Here is a 17377-nt window from a genome sequence, read left to right on the forward strand (position 1 = left end):
CTACATTCCAGGTTTAAATGTTACTAATTATTGCTAATATAATTTTGCTCACTCATTAATTGCTTGATATCACCCTATTGTACCAACAACATTTTTTTATAAGCGGCTGTATGTGCTGACTGCAGCATCAGCAACGTCCTCTCCGTACCCTGGTATTATCCTTCAGCTTACTATCATTATATCCTGTCCTCTGTCTGACTGCTGGAAATACGCATTATCCGCTTCAGCATCTGAGCCGTGAGGACACGTGGAGGACAGAACATGAGGTTGATTTCAAAGCTAGTGGACCATGTCAAACTCAATTTCCTCTTAACCTCAAAATTTCTTTTCCCCCCTTTTCAGTTTGTGAACTTTGAGAAAGTAAAATTCTTCATGAATTTTACTTTCTATTCACTTGCTTGCTTAATCTTGTCTCGTTTTTGCCCTCCTAAAGGACAAAGAGCCTCGTGGGATCATCCCACTGGAGAACCTCAGCATCAGGGAAGTGGAGGAGCCCAGAAAACCTGTGAGTCTTTCCTCAGTAGAGACCACGATCTGTGTTTGCATGTCTGTCTCACAGTTACAGGACAATATTACTAGGCGAAAAGCGAATCATTTGCCCTTTTCTGTTCCACCAGAACTGCTTTGAGTTATACAACCCTAATCACAAAGGCCAGGTGATCAAAGCCTGCAAGACTGAGGCAGACGGACGTGTTGTCGAGGGCAACCATGTGGTCTACAGGATATCAGCGCCTACGCCTGAGGAGAAGGAGGAGTGGATTAAATCCATCAAGTAAGTTTCTTCCCGATAATATTGGTATAGTCTACCTTGAAGACATATTTGTTTTTTACACCAATAAATGTTGAGTTCATCGGCCGCTGTGGTTGTTGGGTTTGCTCGACTGAGTAAACAACGTTTTCTGTCAGAATTGTCATACATTAAAGAGCGATAAGATATGTGTCAACGTCTTTATGGTTTCATACGTGATAGACGTTTCGGTTTAATTGTCAGGTTTGAGCTTTTTCTGAGTTTGTGCTGCAAAATCCTTATCTTGTTTTATGAATGTTGAATTTCTCTGAGGATGGTTTGCATTTGATGCGTTTTTCAGCCATTTCATCTAGCACTAGGTGGGATCAAGAAAGGAAGATACAAGCTTTTTGCACTGTATTCCTTTCACTGTTTAGACAGGCAGTCATTGACCTAAATACTGACTGCTGTGTAATTGCTTCTACTGAAGATGGTGAAGTCAAAAGCAGTTTGCTCAGCCGAACAGAGCACCTTTTGTGCTGTAATATTCTGCAATTCCTCATCCACCGTGTACATACCATTACAGCCTATTCACTCTGGAAATGATGAAGGGATAAGTGACTTTGCGTGGCACATAGGGGGAGCCAGCAGAGTAGCTCCGAACCGGGTTTGATGCATTCGCAGCCTCTGAGGGTAACGAGCCACGTCTTCACCAGAGGGGTCCACAAGACTCTGGTCCTGGGGAGATGAAAGGCTTTTTATGGAAATCATCATTATTATTTCTTTTTTTCCCAGTCTTCTAAGAAGATGTGATGGCAAGGGAAGCACACTCTGCTTGTCCTGAGTCACAAGCATTTAGATCCAGATTATGTTGAAACATTTAGTCAATTTCTTCAGCTTTGACATTTCCTTAGATGCATTGGGTTTCCAAGGACACAAATGGGTGGTGGTGACATTTGGTTAGGGTTGCCTTGCATGTGCTTGTTCCCTCCACAGTAAGAGTAATTGTTTCATTAGAAATGACAATAAACTTTATGAATCAGGGGCATGGTCATGGTTTGCAGCATGCTTGTTGGTGCTGTGGAGTTACAAAGGCTATCAGCGATAAGATCAGTGGGGGGTTTAGCCTCTTCTTGCTGCCGGTGCTAACAGGATTTAGCAGCCGTGAAACTGGGCTCCTCAGCAGAGCCCAACTGGCTTCCTGACTCACTCTTGTTTGACGCTGCCTTTCCGTCATCGCTCTTTATGGAAGAAAGAAAAGAAAAACCTCAGTAATCTTGAGCACAATTGTTTGCCCTCCAATGAGGCCAAAAAAATCTGCAGGGGAGCAAGAGGGAATGTGTGGGATTGTATGTTTTCCTGCGTTTCTGGCAGCGTTCTGGAAGAGGGAACTCTTAAGAGGTTCTTCCAAATTGGAGTAAGAAGAAAAAAGAAATAACTCTGGATGGGGAGGGAGCTCATCTTCTGAAACCATGGAAACCTAACTAGGTCACTGCGCAAACTTTTTTTATTTTTTTCCCCCCCCTTTTTATGATCTGGTTAAGGCAGGGGTCTGCATAAATGTGTCCCATTTCCATATCAAAGACGTTTGAGACCCTTCTCTCATGTGGCGTTGTTTGTTTGATTGCTGTCCTTTCATTGGCTTCTCCAGGGCAAGCATTAGCAGGGACCCCTTCTACGACATGCTGGCCACCAGGAAGCGGCGCATCGCCAACAAGAAGTGAAGGGAGACAATCAAGTCAAGCTCCAAAGTGCTCCATCTTCCTCTCTCTTGGTTCACGAAGACACAAATGGAATGCCGCTAAGCTGGTTCACTTGGGAAACTGAAGACCCGAAGACAAACCTGGACACTCTATATGTGAGGGGAACATATAAATCTCTACTGTAATGTAGAAACCAGTTGAACCAGCCGGTTTGTGTCCTCTTCATCTCATTTACCACCCCCTACTCATATCAAAACATGTTTTAGTTGCCCCCTAAAGCACAACTGCCATGTTTCAGGTGCACATGCATGTATGTGGCTTATTATAAAGAACTATGTTTGTGTTTTGTATGTGTGTGCAGCAGTGTGCATGTTAAGTTTGTTTGCATACAGTGTGAAAGTATTTCCTCCACTGTGCTTTAAAATAAAAAAACAATAGTTGTTGAAGCTACAAACCAGAGTTCAGGTGGATGGCCATCAACACCGAGGTTAAAAGAATAAACAGGAGGAGGAAACAGATGGACGTTTTTAAGGGATGGAGGCTGAGTCGGTTCAGTCGAACCGCAGCTGGACCGCGGCGTCTTCTCATTCTGGTGCTGAGCTCGTCTCTCCTGGTGCCCTGCTCAGAGGAACCTCAAAAACAGTGTCAAAGAATAGACTATGTTCTTTTCTTTGGGAGCAGAGACTTGAAATGTGCATACTTTGTTATATTTTGGTTTAGTAACGGTGCTTTTATACGAGACTTCAAAATGTAACCCTTTTAGACCTGAAGTCATAATCCTTATTCCCCAATCAGACTTTTGGACACCAGCTTTTTGTTTTGAAAATGCAAGCTCTTCAGCTCTCATGTGCCATGTAAACGGCACCTTTGAAGATCCAACGCAACTGTGATTCAGTGACCCAATAATGACATTGCACATACTGACGTTACATTATTTAGCAGGAGTATGAGAATGAAACCTTCTGAAGATCCTGAAGGTTTCAGAATGAAAGTGAAGCTTCGGAAATTAACGTCCGTCTGATTCGTTCAGCTAATTATAACCAAGATGGTGACTTCTGGGAGAAGTGATGTTTCTACTGTTGCTGGTTTTCACACAACATAAAACAAGAGTCCGTCAAAATAAGCACAGATACCTCGAAGGTACAATAGGACTCGATGTTCCACAAAATCTTGCATATTTCCTCAAATTGATCCCCGGATTTAAAAAATGACAGACTACTACATCATTCCAAGATCTGAAATAGTGCATAAGTAGCTTTATATGATTGGTTTCAAAACTGCTACAACCTTCTGTTATACTGTCCCTGTAGTCTACAAGCTTTATAATGAGATCCTAGAAAAGTATCACAGAGCTGCCCCTTTAGAAACACCTATTCTACTTTGGCACTTCACTCGATTGCAGCACCTAAAACTTGCATTTAGCTTACTTGCCCCATGCTTTGAAGACAAATTATAATCAACAATACCTGGCATTAGCTGGTGCTAAAATATATCAAGAGATCTGATTCCTGGGGTATCTTAAGGATTATGATCTCAAAAGCGCTTTCATTTTCAGAAAGCCATTTCGGTCTAAAAGAAGGGTTTGCTTTTCTCTCTGCAGCAGCCCAGTTGGTACCAGTCCAATTAAGCTCTTTCCAGTTTTTTTTATTTTTATTTTATTTCTCTACTGCGTATGTTGGTGAAGGTTAGTGTATTGTTGTGATCCTGTTTGAATTTGATTCTTGCTTGCTTTTGTGTTCCTCTTTAAGATTTTCTACTTAAAAACCAGCTATCATTTTTTTGTATTTATTTTTATTCGTGAAATGATTTTATTATTACTTCCTGTAAATCTTAAATAACGTATGCCTAAGTTATGTATGTGTATATATATTGTATAGGTTTTAGTGTCTTTGTTGTAGTATGCACACTAACATTTTTGCATCTTGCTAAAGTTTGGGATCTTCTTGGCAAAAGCCTTAAACAATCATTTGATAAAAAAAAAAAAAGACTGATGGAAGTAATGAAGAGAATCTAGGTCGACTGTGACAAAGCTGTTTAAAAGCCATGACTAATGAGAAAAAGATTGTTATATTTATAAAAATGGAAAAGATTATAGTGAATATGATGTTTCATGTAATGGATGATGATTATATAGTTGATAAAGATGTCAAAAAACACCAATAGTTTTGTATGTGATTGTAAAATAAAAATATAGGCCTTGTGAAATAAGGGCATAATTTTATCTTCTGCAGCCCTATGTGGGCATGTGGTCGCATTAATTTTTATATTCTCTGTAAGAGCTGTTTGGTCACGTTGTACATTACGTGTATCCACATAAAGTATACTTAAAGCTTGGGATATTCATTATTGACGCTCGTCTTGACCTACTTCTTTGCATAAATGAGCTTTAAGTCACGTTGCAGAAAGGTATTAATTACTTTTCAAGTGTAGAGAAAGACTGTTTTGCAACGTGGCTGACTAAAGGCAATCAAGGTAAGCAAACAGGAAGTAGAACAGGATACGTTGGGAAAAACCGGTTGTGTTTCTGCAAAAACACTTATTGGGCAGGACATGGAACACTGGTGCCCCCTACAGGCGCTTTCCTTAAAATTACAATTTGAAAACTGTTCAGTTAAATTAGCAAAGAATGATCAACTTATAGTGTTGCACAAGGTTTACTTCACTATACAGAAATAGTTTTACAGTACAACATATCTTGTTCTTTCACAATATAGAATAAAAGATGACAATGGAAGCTATTCATATCGTCTCTAGGATAAATTTAGCTTCCCAATCAAACAAAAACAGACCCTTCCGTGACTTCAACTCTATTGCTTTTCACGAGTTTTGTCCATTGTCTGGAAACGGTGTGTATTTGCACACATTTTTCAGACCTGGATATCTGGAGAAAGGACATGTCTGTTACTATCATGTGTCCAATTCACTGAAATGGTGCACAAATCCGCAGATTATCCATCCATAGAAATAAACTGAATTAAAATTGATAGATTAGCACATCAACAAAAATAACATAATTTTTATGTTATTTTTGTTAAAGGCTCACTGCTATAAAAAAGAAGATATATATATATTTTTTTCCTTCAACAATTGACTGGAAAGGACTGAGGAAAAAAAAACAGGAACACAGAGAACAATCAGATTCAACCAAAATCACAATTTAGCCTCTTAAGATGATAATTTCTGTCTCTTGCAAAAACTGTGGCATGATTATGCAAAAAGTTATATTTTTCACAATTTCTGCTATTCTTATGATACCGCCTCTTCGTGCTGAGCAGTGAAAATGTGAATTGTAGAGGATCACAGTTTCCACAGTCAGAGATCCTGAATGATTCCCTAATCAAACCATTTCAGAGTTGAAGTTTAGGTCTGTGATAAAAACTAATTTGTAAAAATAGGACTTTCCCCCCCTTTTTTGCCCAAAAAGTTGTTAACTAAGCGTTCATGGAATTGAAAGAGTACTCACTCTAAAACAATGTCAAATGTGTAACCTAGTGGCTGAAGTGTAAATTACACATGTTAATTCTCAATAATATAGACCACTGCATGCTGTTGTCCTAAAATCATTTATTACCTAGGTGATTTAGTGTGCTACACACTTTTATCACAAAAATATTTATACCATGGACAATACTCAATAATTAACATCTATTCTTGTTCTGATTTCCAACATCTGTTATCAAAATGCTTAATCTATACAAAACAGACTTCTATAATTTGCCAGGGCATAATATCATTGTTTCTTGTTTGAAATGGGGGGCAATACTTGACCTTGCCAATAACACCACACAAAAAACCCTAGTAATTTATTTTAATATACCACACATTTTTCTGATACAGAATGTAATTTGATTGCAGAATCAAATAAAATCTACAGATGTGACAGAAACTAGAACGATCAAATTTAACACAAATTCTAGGATAAAAAAAAAATATGCATGTCTCCAGGACAAAGATCATTTTCCCTAACGGAAAAACGGAAAATAAATGCTAAAATTCTGCATTAACTGGATGCTATGGTGTCGTGATACATGTTTTTAGAGCTAACCGTAGCTAACTCCTTGAACAATAGCGTTCTAAAATACAAAGTACATAGTCGTTTGTAAAGGAATTAACTCTCAAACCTCTCCACATATCGTCACCTTACAATCTCAAGATTTATTATGTTTTATTGAGTTTTGCATTGTGGACCAAAGAAGGTCATTCTTTGAAGTGGAAGGAAAAAGTATGGTCATCAGGCACCTTAGATTCTCAATGGTGTTTGAGTAGCCAAGAGAGAAGAGTCATCTTCTCATCGGTCACTAGATTGAGTTTTTAATTAATGTTTCAACTAACTAATAATTTTAGATGTACATATAACAACAAATGCAGGTTGTAGCAGGTTCTTTCATGGGATAATAGCATTAATTTCCACAACTGAAACTAAAAATTGTACTAATGATATATTTAGATTTATTTTTCTTGTCATTAAGTTGGAAACTGTGCTTTTTTCCAATTCGTTTTCCGCAAATGTCAACACCTCATTAAAGTTGGAAAGTTATGTTTTTCCTAATTGTAAAACCTAAAAATAGAAATAAAATTGTGGCTCTTTAAATTAATTTACTATATTCAGTAAGATTTGTGGCTGTAAATGGGTTTTATTGAGCATGAAAGAGGGTAAAAATGGCTCTTTGGATTGATAACCCTGGTCGGTCATAGAAGATCCTAACGAAATTAAAACTTTTCAGCATTCAAGCTACAAACGCACTGTGACTATTTACAAAGAAATCTTTTCTTCCTAATAGGAATTAACTCAACTCAAGACTTGTGACCAACAGCACTCACTTATTTGGAGGGTCTCTTTTCAACATAATGAAACTTCTTTGTTTCACTTTGCTATTTGATTCTTTAAGAGATTGCTCAGTGACCTTTTATCGACCTGTGTTGACTCAGCAAGGTGAGGATGACACCTGGTCATAGTCCGGACATTTGAGGAGAGCGGGGTAGCTGGCGCTCATCTGCAGTGACGCTTCGCTCGAAATGTCAGAGGGGCTTCGTCCACGCGACCAGGACTCTGGATGGAGGAACTGACCGGAGTGGTCGGAGCAGTTGCTGAGCCGAGGCCGATAGAAATTGGGGCGGCGAGCCTGGTAGATCTCCTCTGCTGTGTAGCGCTTCATGAACAGGTAGACAGACATGACTCCCGCACTCTGCAGTGGGAGAGAGGAAATTATTCGAAATAGCTTGTGGAAATAATGTAGTGTAAATACTATATAAATTCAATCAATTTGAAGCGTGGAGGTATTTAAAACATGAACCAGGGCAGGGAAACACTGTAGCACTACAGTTCCTCATTGTGACCAGCAGAGGTCACTCTACCCATTGACCACATCTTTTTAGCAGGAGTTGTTTTAAAGTGGTGGAGAGAGAAGATTAAGATCGAAAAAACGGATAAAATGTAGTTATTTTAATGGTCCAGTACATTTTCCTGAGTAATTAACTTACTGAATATTTATAAAGTGCCGAAAATAGGCACAATGAAATAAATAGGTCAACAAGTCAAGTGTTGTATTTTAAAATGGGAAATACATCCAATGGAGAAAAAAAAATCAATATTTTCAAAGATAGTTAATCAAAATGCGGAAATAATTAACTGAAAGTTGAATTTAACATGTTTAAAACACAATTGATCATTTCAGTTTTCATTAAAAAAAAAAATAAAAAAAAATGTCTGCATTTAATACAGCCGTACAAGGAACCAATAGTATGTTACTTTTACCACAGCTCAAATGGTGCAAAGCAAAGATCTTGCAGTCATTTTTGTACCTCAGTGAGCAGGAAGGAGAGGGCAGCGAAGGCGAAAGACCAGCCATACTTGTAGGAGAAGTAGGCCTCACTGCTCTTTGTTCTGTTCAGCATCTCATCATTTATGCTGGAGATGTACAACACCAGACCCACCACTAGAGCCAGCCCTGAAACATAGAGAATCGTTTCGTGAACATGGTCAGGAAATAAGAAAAAAAAAAAAAAAACTTCAAAAACTTAAGACAAATAATCAAGATCTGTGTACCAGAAAGGATGAAGAAGATTCCTGAGACAAACGCCAGGATGGTGCGGTGAGGACGCACGTGTCCAATGTTGTTGAGGACAAAACCGATGAACATGAAGAAGAGGCTGACCAGAGGGAATGGAGTTGCTGAGCGGATCATCTCTGAGAAGACGAAGCAGAGAAAAGAAATTGTAGGGCATTGTTTTCATTCATGTTGATGTGGAGATAAGTTACTTCTTTATTGGATTGAACTTGTAAACACTTTTTCCTGACATTTTGTCCTCAGCTGCACTGAAGGACTCGTGACGTTGACTGTGTGTGATAAGTATTCTGGAGAGAAACAGGCAGGAACTCAAGGTTTCTGATGACTCATTTGTCAGAAGGCTTTCAGATCAGGTATTTCTGAATGGACATGCATTAGAGAACAACAAGCTCTCATCACAGAACAATACTCCAGCTGGTTGCACAAGTGCCTTGAACAACACCAGAAGGATGCATTTGCCTTCAGCTTAGGTTTTCTTTTTCACTCACTGAGTACATTTCCTGTGGACTCCGACGTCAGCTGGAGACTCATTGGCATCATGTACTCGATGGTGAAGCAGCGGCCGGATTCCTCACCTGAGAAAAGAGGATGATAAGCAAAGTAGAAAACAGAAGATGAGCTCTGATTTGCACTGTTTCGCTAGAAATCTTAAAATCAAGTGAAGCAGTTTTATATTTAAAAACAGGAAAATGTTAAAATGCTGCAAGGAAATGAGTTGATTTCTAAAATTTTGATTGTCTTTATAGTGAATTTATTTTGTTTACTGAGGGAATTATGCTGTGGTGATCCATACAATTTCAAATCACCTGCTTTCAACCTGTATAATATTTAGCGGAATGTTTTCACTTTGTACATCATTATGCTGCCACTGCCATGTTTGACACTTGCTGCTGTGTTTTTAGGTTAAAAAGCCTCCATTTGACTCTTCCAAGCATTCTTCTACATGTTGTGAAAAATAATTGTATCTTTTTATCGTCTCTTTTGAGCATAAAACGTCTCTCTACAAGGCATTTTGATTTTCTATGTGAGTATCATGGAGTTTAATCCTTACTAATTTCTTTTAGGCATGATATTTTTTGTCAAATGATTGACAATGATTGCTAATTTTACTTTTTTTTAAATTATTTTTTTTACAACTGATAATACATCCTCCATCTGCTCTTAGTTACTGCAAAGCTCTCCTTTAGCTGTGGATAAGAAATTGATTCTCAGTCTGCCTTCAGTGTATTTTTATTTTTGCAGAAGTGTGGATTTACACGGCATTAGGTGGAGAGAGAGGATGTGATGCAACTCAGTCGACGTAACACAGAGTCCAGCTGGAAACATCCTGTCTGCTGCACAGCGGCGTGGCATCGCTCTCTTGAAGCTCGTTGTTTATGTGTAACACGGCGCATCACTGAAATCGCCTCCTCTTTATAGCGTGTGACTGAAACCGGACTCAGACGCTCCCAGCCGCTGTGAATGTCAATTAAACGACTGTCGACGCGTCAGTGTGACACGATCGGTTATCTCCCCGGTTACGAGACGAACATCTTTCAAAGTGAGAGCGTGAAATCCGTTTTTCACCAACCCTGATTAGCAGACGGCTCGCTGTCAAAACTCATCACAAATCTCTGCATCACCCCTTTAAGCATGTTAATGTTACCAACCAGCCAGAAAGCAGACCCTCCAGAGACCTGAGTGCAGCGACGTCTTGATGTCAGCCGTCTGGTTCACAGGCATGATGACTCCCTCCTCCAGGTAGAGCCAGTAATCTGTGCTCACCGCCACTCCCAGCAGCCCCAGGCCGCTGATTGCAAAGACGCTGCTGAGTAAAGTCAGAGCCTTCCTGCTGCACGCACTCATGGTTTCCAGAAGATGCTTGTTAAAATAATAAATAATAATAATAATAATAATAATAATATAATAATAACTGGGTCCTGGAGTCTTCCTGGAGGGAAGGAAGGAAAGAAGGTGTTTAAGTGATGAAAATATGTGGAAAATTAAAAGGGCGAAATCCATCGGTGGAAGTCTAAATTTTTTTTTTATTTTTTATTTTAGAATAAATTCCAAATAATTTAATATTGGTCATAATATAAATGCATACAATAAATAAAATACTTGTTTTCAAAACAGCAATTCTGATAAAATCTTACATATGCGTTCAAAAAAAGATTACGCAGTCTCATTCATTCAGAGTTTTAGATGTGTCTGCAAGTGTTGAGCTCTGTGAACTCATCTGAGCAAAAAGCGGTGAAAATTTGGAGCAGGAAAGATGACAGACAACTGACTTAAAGGTGAAGATGAAAATCTCTATGAGCGCCAAGTCTCAAAGCAATCTCATCGAAACGATGCAGGGTTAAATCAATAAAACCTTTAATGTTCATTTTAGATCTGTTTTCAGTCATGTGCCAGAGAGCAGACCTCTGCCATATCTATTCTCATTTTTAAATTCTCTTCATGTCCTGCCTAACTCCAGGCAACCTGCCATGAAAGAAAGAATAAAGTGGAAGCCATTTATGAAGCCTTTTGAGCCTCCAGACTAAAAGACCTGAAATACGTTGCAGACTATGAATACAAATGCTCGCATTGTTTAAAATCCACTCCTCGTTTTTGACATTTGCAGGCACTGAGTAGAAGCCAGTCGCTCACAGACACAATCAGTCTGCAGATATGGGTGAAGAATTGCACAGTAAGACGTCATCTGGAGAGGAAAAGTGGTAATTTAGACCTCCCACTGGGACACATACGAATGTGGGCTGATTTGCAAAGGCACAGAGTATCAGAGGGCAGTGCAAATCGACAAAGGACTTTTAAACATGCACTTTCTAAACCTTAACTTTGTTTATTTCAAAACAGCCTGAAGACATTCATCTATCAACTTGAGATATTAGCATCTCAAAAGTTGATGATTTTTTTTTTTTCCTAAATGAAGCAGCTCTTTAAAGTTATGTGGATTTAGCGTCCCAACCTCCGGTTGTTATGCATCATCACAAGCAAACAAGACAGCTGATTAAAGTCCTGCACCACCTGGGTGCCAGCTGGGAACGCTGTGATCACCAACTCAGTCAGATCAGCCAGACTAGGAAGCTTTTTACCTCTTTATTCGGCAGAAATAAGTTATTTTATCTCAAAATGAATGCAAAATAGGCTTTGAAAATATAAAAAATTAAAACAATGGGATAAAATGCATTAAATGTTTTATTGATGTACTTATGAATCGTTTCTTCAGCTGTTTGTAAGTGATGAGTGTGTTATCTACAGCTAACGCACTGCCAATGATTAACCATCAAATTTAGCTGTGAACAATTATTGACACCTCCTGTAAAGCAGTGTAAACAGATTAAAAGAGGGTTCAAATTTAAAACAGCTGCAAAAAATTCAATACAAAAAAAATGTAAGCCTAAATTTGCTTTACATTGAGTGTTTTTTTTATTTATTATTTTTTTTACATAAAAACACATCTCTGACTGAGAAATAATTGTTTATATAAAGAAAAAAACTACTGGTGCCACACTTATTGGCACCCTTAACAGTTCTGGCAAAGTAAATGTGACTGAAACCTTCATTATGTAAAAAAGTTATATATTATAAGTATCATTCTCTCCTAGGAAATTGCAAAAGGAAAATGCATACTTGTGCATACGTGTTAGACGTAGCCATAATTAAAAAGTTTAAAAAACACAACTCAAGGACACAAAAGGATGGACGAGGATTCATCTTTATCTTGACAGCACACACACAGAGCAGGATGAAATGGAAGGTAAAAAAAAAATTCTTAGTATCCATCGTTAGATGTCAATTACAAGTTAAAAAGATGTGAGGAATGCCAAGAAAACATCTCTCTGTTCAGCCATCAGGAACGTGAGCGTGTGGAGTTGGCTGGAATGAGACGTTTTGGTCAGATGGGACCTGGATTGAAATTTTTGGGCCACATATATTTCAGCTGGACTTGAAAAACAAACACTGAGCTTGTTTCAAAGTATGGTGGAGGATGTGTGATACTCTAGGCCTGTTTCTCATCCCTGTAATTCATAAAAAATTTATTTAAGAATTTTGAAATACTAAATAATAATCAGGTAAATTCTTGCTATTCACCAAGAACGGATCATCATTAGATGATTCAACAGCATAATGAGCTACAATGACCAAATGATGCAGAAATTTCCACAAATGTCTTTAAATTAAAAGGGTAGACATTACAAGAAATTCAGAGAGATGATGTTGCAGCACTAAAATATATATTAAAAATTCTCTGACATATTCTTTTGCTCATTATTGTGGCTTTTAGCAAATAGAAATAAATTTGGTACTTCTAGAAGACCTAAAATTATAGAAGTTTGTTTTGATTTAACAGTTTTTTGTTTTTTTTTTGCAAGTGTTTAAGTTAATTTAGAAACAAATTTCTAAAGAAGTTACTTGAAATTCAGGTCCTCCAGGCTGGACAGTACAACAGGAATGAAACAGCCAACTTAACAAGAATGTCTGACGAGTTCAAGGTGAAAACCGTCAAAATACCCAAATACGTCCAAAAGCATGTGACGTTTTTCACAATGACTACAGTGTTCAGTTTTCTCCTACCTGTTTGTAAAAAGCGTTAACCACAAAATCTTGCAGCTCAAGGTTAAAAAAAAAAAAAAGTCCTGATGGAAGAATAATGAGGTAAATTCAGCACTGATCAATAAAATCCACCAGAGAACAGGGAAATGACGGAGACGATGAAGCGGCGAGTCGATGCTACAGTCCAACGGGTGAGGGAGAGACAGAGAGAGAGAGAGAGAGAGAGCTACTTGGTCCTGCTCTGCTGTCTGATTTCTGTTGCTCATTGTGCGAAAACTCACACAGAGAGAGAGAGAGACAGAGAGAGAGAGAGACAGAGAGAGAGAGAGACTCAGCAGCTGCAACTTCAAATGACTTTGAGCATCACTAGCAAATTCCTAGAGGAATTCCTAGATTTTAGGTAAAGGCTTTGTTTTATGTAAAGATGACCTGACTCCAAATGAATCTTGATTAAATTATGAAAAAATGACTGTAAATGCAGCGCTCACCTGAGCTTCCAGGCTGATGTCAAAACCTAAAGATGGACTTCATGCTGCTTTGTTTTTTCACACCACCCAACCCATAAAATATCTGGTTATTTTAAGATCAGAGAAAACAAATGTAGCTTTTGAAAGTTGGTTCTTTTTGCTGTTTTGCAGAAGCAGAGAATCAAACACATTTGAGCAGTAATACCACACAAGGAAAACAATCAATAAGACATTATGATGTATATTTTTATATATATATATATATATATATATTTCATACTTTATTTATACACAGTATCCGTCATACCACAGAAGAACAGAGGGACAAGAAGAATCAGGTTACAAAGCAGGAACACTGAGGGGAAACATACAAACTGCTCTGTAGCTCTAAATGTAACCTGCAGTAATTCTTTACCCACAAAACAGATTGAAAAAAGTTTTTCTCCAATCCAACATAGTTTCTCAATATGAGACATGTAAACGTTCAAGTTTCTTTTAAAAGATTTAATTTTGGTCCAGATACATACAGTGCCTTGAAACAGTATTGAACTTTTGTTGCTTCGCAACCCCAAACTTCAATTTATTACATTGTGATGTCATATAAAGACCAAGGTCATCAACTCATGTTCTCAAAAGCTGTTGTCCTGCAGCTTTTAGTTGCATCCTTGGTTTGGAGCTCCAGTTTGTAACATTTATGAGAACGTTTTATTTTATTTTTTATTTTTTTACACATTTATTAAAACTGACACTTTGTCGCCAGAGTAGATTATAGTATAGACAGATAATCTGTGAAAAGAATAAAAAATAAAGCTCTTCTACTGCCTTCAGAAATATAAACATGAGGCCGACTGATTTTTGTAGATCACTGTAGCTCAGGAAAAAGGCAGAGAATCTATCTGTCCCACACGATACTGTATTAGAGAGGCAGTTTTAACAAATGTGTAAAAAACTATTTTTTTTAAAATAATATTTACATATTGTAGCTTTAATACACGTGAATGAAATGGTTGAATTTCCTGCTCTGGATATCATCTAGTTCTGAGAAGTTTGTGTGATTCAGATGTGTTGAAGCATCTAAAAGCTACAGAACAGAAACTCTTGAGGATCTAACATGTCCGCGACAGACCAACATAACATAGTGTGTAAAATAGTGAAGCGAAAGGAAATACCAGGCAAGAAAAACCTTTATCAGACACTGGAGGAGCTGCAGGGTTATGCAGCTCAGTTGGAAAAAATCTGACAGCCACTCTACACTCTGCCTTTAAAGGAAAGTGACAAGAAATACGTTGTTGTTGAAAGAAAGACTTTGGAAGTCCCATTTAAAGATTATTACACAAACAGGACTCATGCTGGGCACCGTAAACACAGGCTAACCCCTGGCGGTGGCAGCATCATGACGTGGAGATAGTTTTCTTTGGCAGAAACTGGAAGGCAGGTCAAAGTTGATGTGCAGATGAATATAATACAAAACAACTGGATATAAACCTGTTAGAGGCTTCAAAAGACTCAACCGTGGCACAGAAAATGACTTTCCAACAAGACATGACCCAGTCAAAGTCCAGGGGTAAATTCAACTCAGAATCTGCAGCGAGACAATTTGACGTTAAAAGGTGATTTCAGTCTAATCTAACGAAGCGTGAGCGAAGCTGGTAGACAAACACCCTGAAAAGATCGAACAATGCGCCATTTTTACCTTACAGTTATGGATCGGTGTGTGTTACTCTGCCATGTAAAATCTCAGTAAAATACATTGAAGTTTGCTCGTTGTACAGAAATGAAATGTGGGAAAAAAAAGTCAAGGTGTCTGATTACAAGTCACTGTACGAAGTGCAAACTCAGACAGCATGCTGGGATTTAATTCATGGGTTTTGAGTTGTGCGAGAATCTAAAAATGGCAGCTTTTTGAAGATTTTCCATTAGAAGTTAGTATCTCTCAGCGGCAAAGCGGACAAATTAAGTGTGCTGAATACATGAACATGTGCTTGGCACCAGAGAACACAAACAGCCACGTCAAACAATTCGCATTTCTTACACTGCTCAAAATCGTGATATTTCAGCCAAACAGATTAGGCTACATGACAGAGAAAGAGGAGAGATATGACAACAACAAACAAACAAAAAAGAAAATTACACATTGCTGGCTGGTTTTCTCATTCTTCACGACATCAAGGTCTCTACATCATGCAGGGGCCTTTTTTCATGCTCGGATCAGGCCTCGCCTCACGCATGCACACGATATAAATATAAAGACATGACACGTTTCGGCCACAGGGCGCTCCAGAATCGTTGCACCGTTACGGCTCGGTTTGGGATTCAGTTCGTCTACAGAGGGTGTTGACCCTGTCAGGACCAAGGCAAGAGGGGCATTCGATCGCTCCACGCACGGGTAGTGCTGCATATTCTCTATATGACACTGAGTAGTAGAAAACAGCGGATAAATACTTGGTATACATACGTGTAAGACAGGGTTTGCTGATACCAAAGCTACCAAAGAATCAGCCAAACGTCATATAGATCCGTTTCCAGGACTAATCTAAACATAGAAATGTTCAAACCGTCTATGGTAGTAAAAGCACATTCATTTTGTTGTATAAAATCGGCAAGTAACATCTCTTCTTGAACATATTTACACGGGGGAAAAAAACGACGACGACAATAAAAATAACATTGGGGTCGGACCTCTTTGAACGCAAAAGTCAAACACAAAACCTTTATCCCAATAAGAAACTTTTAATCCGAGTAAACATGTATATTGTTGAATTTTATACCAGTATACTAAACTTTAGTCATACAAGACGTGTACTGCATCCTAGACCCTACAGCTCATACAGAGTCAGAAAATAAGCATGCGACAGAGATCTGCTTTGTGCATATGAAAATAGCATCTCGCTAACTCAGATTTTTTGCCGAACGACACTTGCCCACTGCAGCTAACACCTGCTGTGCTGAAAAGACCAGGATGAATTGCAACATTAAAACACGGTTTGCTTCTGTCTGTCCAAATCGAGTCAGATATACTGTAGTAACACGCTCTACAAAACGACAAATACAAACGGCCTCTTGTTGAGACGTTTTAGTGAGTCGACAGGATAAGGAAAGGCCAAAGGTGGAAAAAAAAAAAAAAAAGCAATAGAAATGTATTTTCATCTCTACTTTGGCACTCGTGTAACAGTGTACTAACTCTTTTCTCAGTGTAGAAATGTAACAAACATGTAGATAAAGTTCAGGCAGAACGGGGGCCAGGGGGAGGTGTGATGCTTCAGTCTTTTTGTGCATTGCGGGGATTGTACCTTTAACACCAAAAGAGATAGTAACTGATACCGAGACACATTCATTCACAAGATAAAAGGCTGCAGGTCTGCAGAAAACCACAGCTGGGAGTCTGGAAACACGGAGTTGGACTAAATAATGCACCACAGGACGGAGAGTTGGAAATCAGTGCCAGTTCCCTTAAATTGCATGATTCTCAGATGCAGAAACTAGAGGACAAACTGAGTCTGTTGGCCATGGGACGCTTTAGATGTTTCCTCCTCATACCACGCTGTGCAGAGACGGATGGATAAACTGAAGGTTGATGAAGGAGAAGCCAGCGAACTCGCTCTGGTCGATGTTGGCGATGACCAGCTGGTCTGGAGGGGTCAGTACGGGCTGCGTGCGCGTGAAGAACTTGTCGAAGTTTTCCGCTCCCTTTCCACACTGCAAGAGATGAGAAGATAGAGCAGAGAGAGGAGTGTTATGTCAAACATCCTAAAGTTTTCTGCTTTGGAGGGGTTCTCAATGGACCAACAGGGAGGGTGAAATTTCAATGGTCAACAAGTCAAAAGCTGCGATGAGGAAGACCCAACAATGGACATTATTTAGCAGGCACTATTT

General features: G+C 38.7%; 3 protein-coding genes across 8 annotated transcripts in view; 1 reads left to right on the forward strand and 2 right to left on the reverse strand.

Moving 5' to 3' along the window:
- LOC103141729 (cytohesin-3-like) overlaps positions 1–4763 on the forward strand; it is a gene marked incomplete at its 5' end in the record, with an annotated part of 14611 nt that extends 9848 nt beyond the window's left edge. Inside the window, 3 exons of the mRNA XM_007557470.2 lie at positions 434–505; positions 618–772; positions 2379–4763. Of these exons, the coding sequence (XP_007557532.1) occupies positions 434–505; positions 618–772; positions 2379–2451 (300 nt within the window). The remainder of the gene's footprint in view (positions 1–433; positions 506–617; positions 773–2378) is intronic.
- Positions 4764–5975: 1212 nt separating this feature from the next.
- LOC103141620 (voltage-dependent calcium channel gamma-5 subunit-like) lies at positions 5976–13295 on the reverse strand. Of its 5 annotated transcripts, XM_016673970.1 has the most exons (7): positions 13059–13293; positions 10852–10961; positions 10148–10428; positions 8987–9073; positions 8477–8617; positions 8233–8378; positions 5976–7616 (listed from the first exon to the last, which is right to left on the reverse strand). In XM_016673970.1, exons 3-7 carry the CDS (start codon positions 10341–10343, stop codon positions 7356–7358), a joined length of 831 nt encoding a protein of 276 aa, XP_016529456.1. In that variant the 5' UTR covers positions 10344–10428; positions 10852–10961; positions 13059–13293; the 3' UTR covers positions 5976–7355. The 5 variants fall into 5 exon arrangements, with proteins under 5 accessions (XP_016529456.1, XP_016529454.1, XP_007557398.1 ...); XM_016673968.1 differs by lacking the exon at positions 10852–10961 and having other exon boundaries at positions 10175–10428; positions 13059–13295; XM_007557336.2 differs by lacking the exon at positions 10852–10961 and having other exon boundaries at positions 10148–10358; positions 13059–13294.
- Positions 13296–14465: 1170 nt separating this feature from the next.
- The window catches only part of prkcab (protein kinase C, alpha, b), a 98794-nt gene continuing 95882 nt past the window's right edge, over positions 14466–17377 (reverse strand). For both annotated transcript variants that reach the window (XM_007557338.2, XM_007557337.2), the window contains one exon: positions 14466–17200. In XM_007557338.2, coding sequence (XP_007557400.1) covers positions 17036–17200 — 165 coding nt within the window. In that variant the 3' untranslated portion in view covers positions 14466–17035. The remainder of the gene's footprint in view (positions 17201–17377) is intronic.

This window comes from Poecilia formosa, unplaced genomic scaffold (genome assembly GCF_000485575.1).
Source record: "Poecilia formosa unplaced genomic scaffold, Poecilia_formosa-5.1.2 Scaffold88, whole genome shotgun sequence".
In the NCBI taxonomy this organism is placed as follows: Eukaryota; Metazoa; Chordata; class Actinopteri; order Cyprinodontiformes; family Poeciliidae; genus Poecilia; species Poecilia formosa.

Bases quoted from the DNA above. Each gene is read 5' to 3' on its own strand.
- LOC103141620 (XM_007557336.2), bottom strand. From the start codon at position 10,343: ATGAGTGCGTGCAGCAGGAAGGCTCTGACTTTACTCAGCAGCGTCTTT. The intron at 9,074-10,147 runs GTTGGTAACATT...CTCTTTTCTCAG, and splicing joins GAGGGTCTGCTTTCTGGCTG to GTGAGGAATCCGGCCGCTGC. The intron at 8,618-8,986 runs GTGAGTGAAAAA...TCGTCTTCTCAG, and splicing joins GTCCACAGGAAATGTACTCA to AGATGATCCGCTCAGCAACT.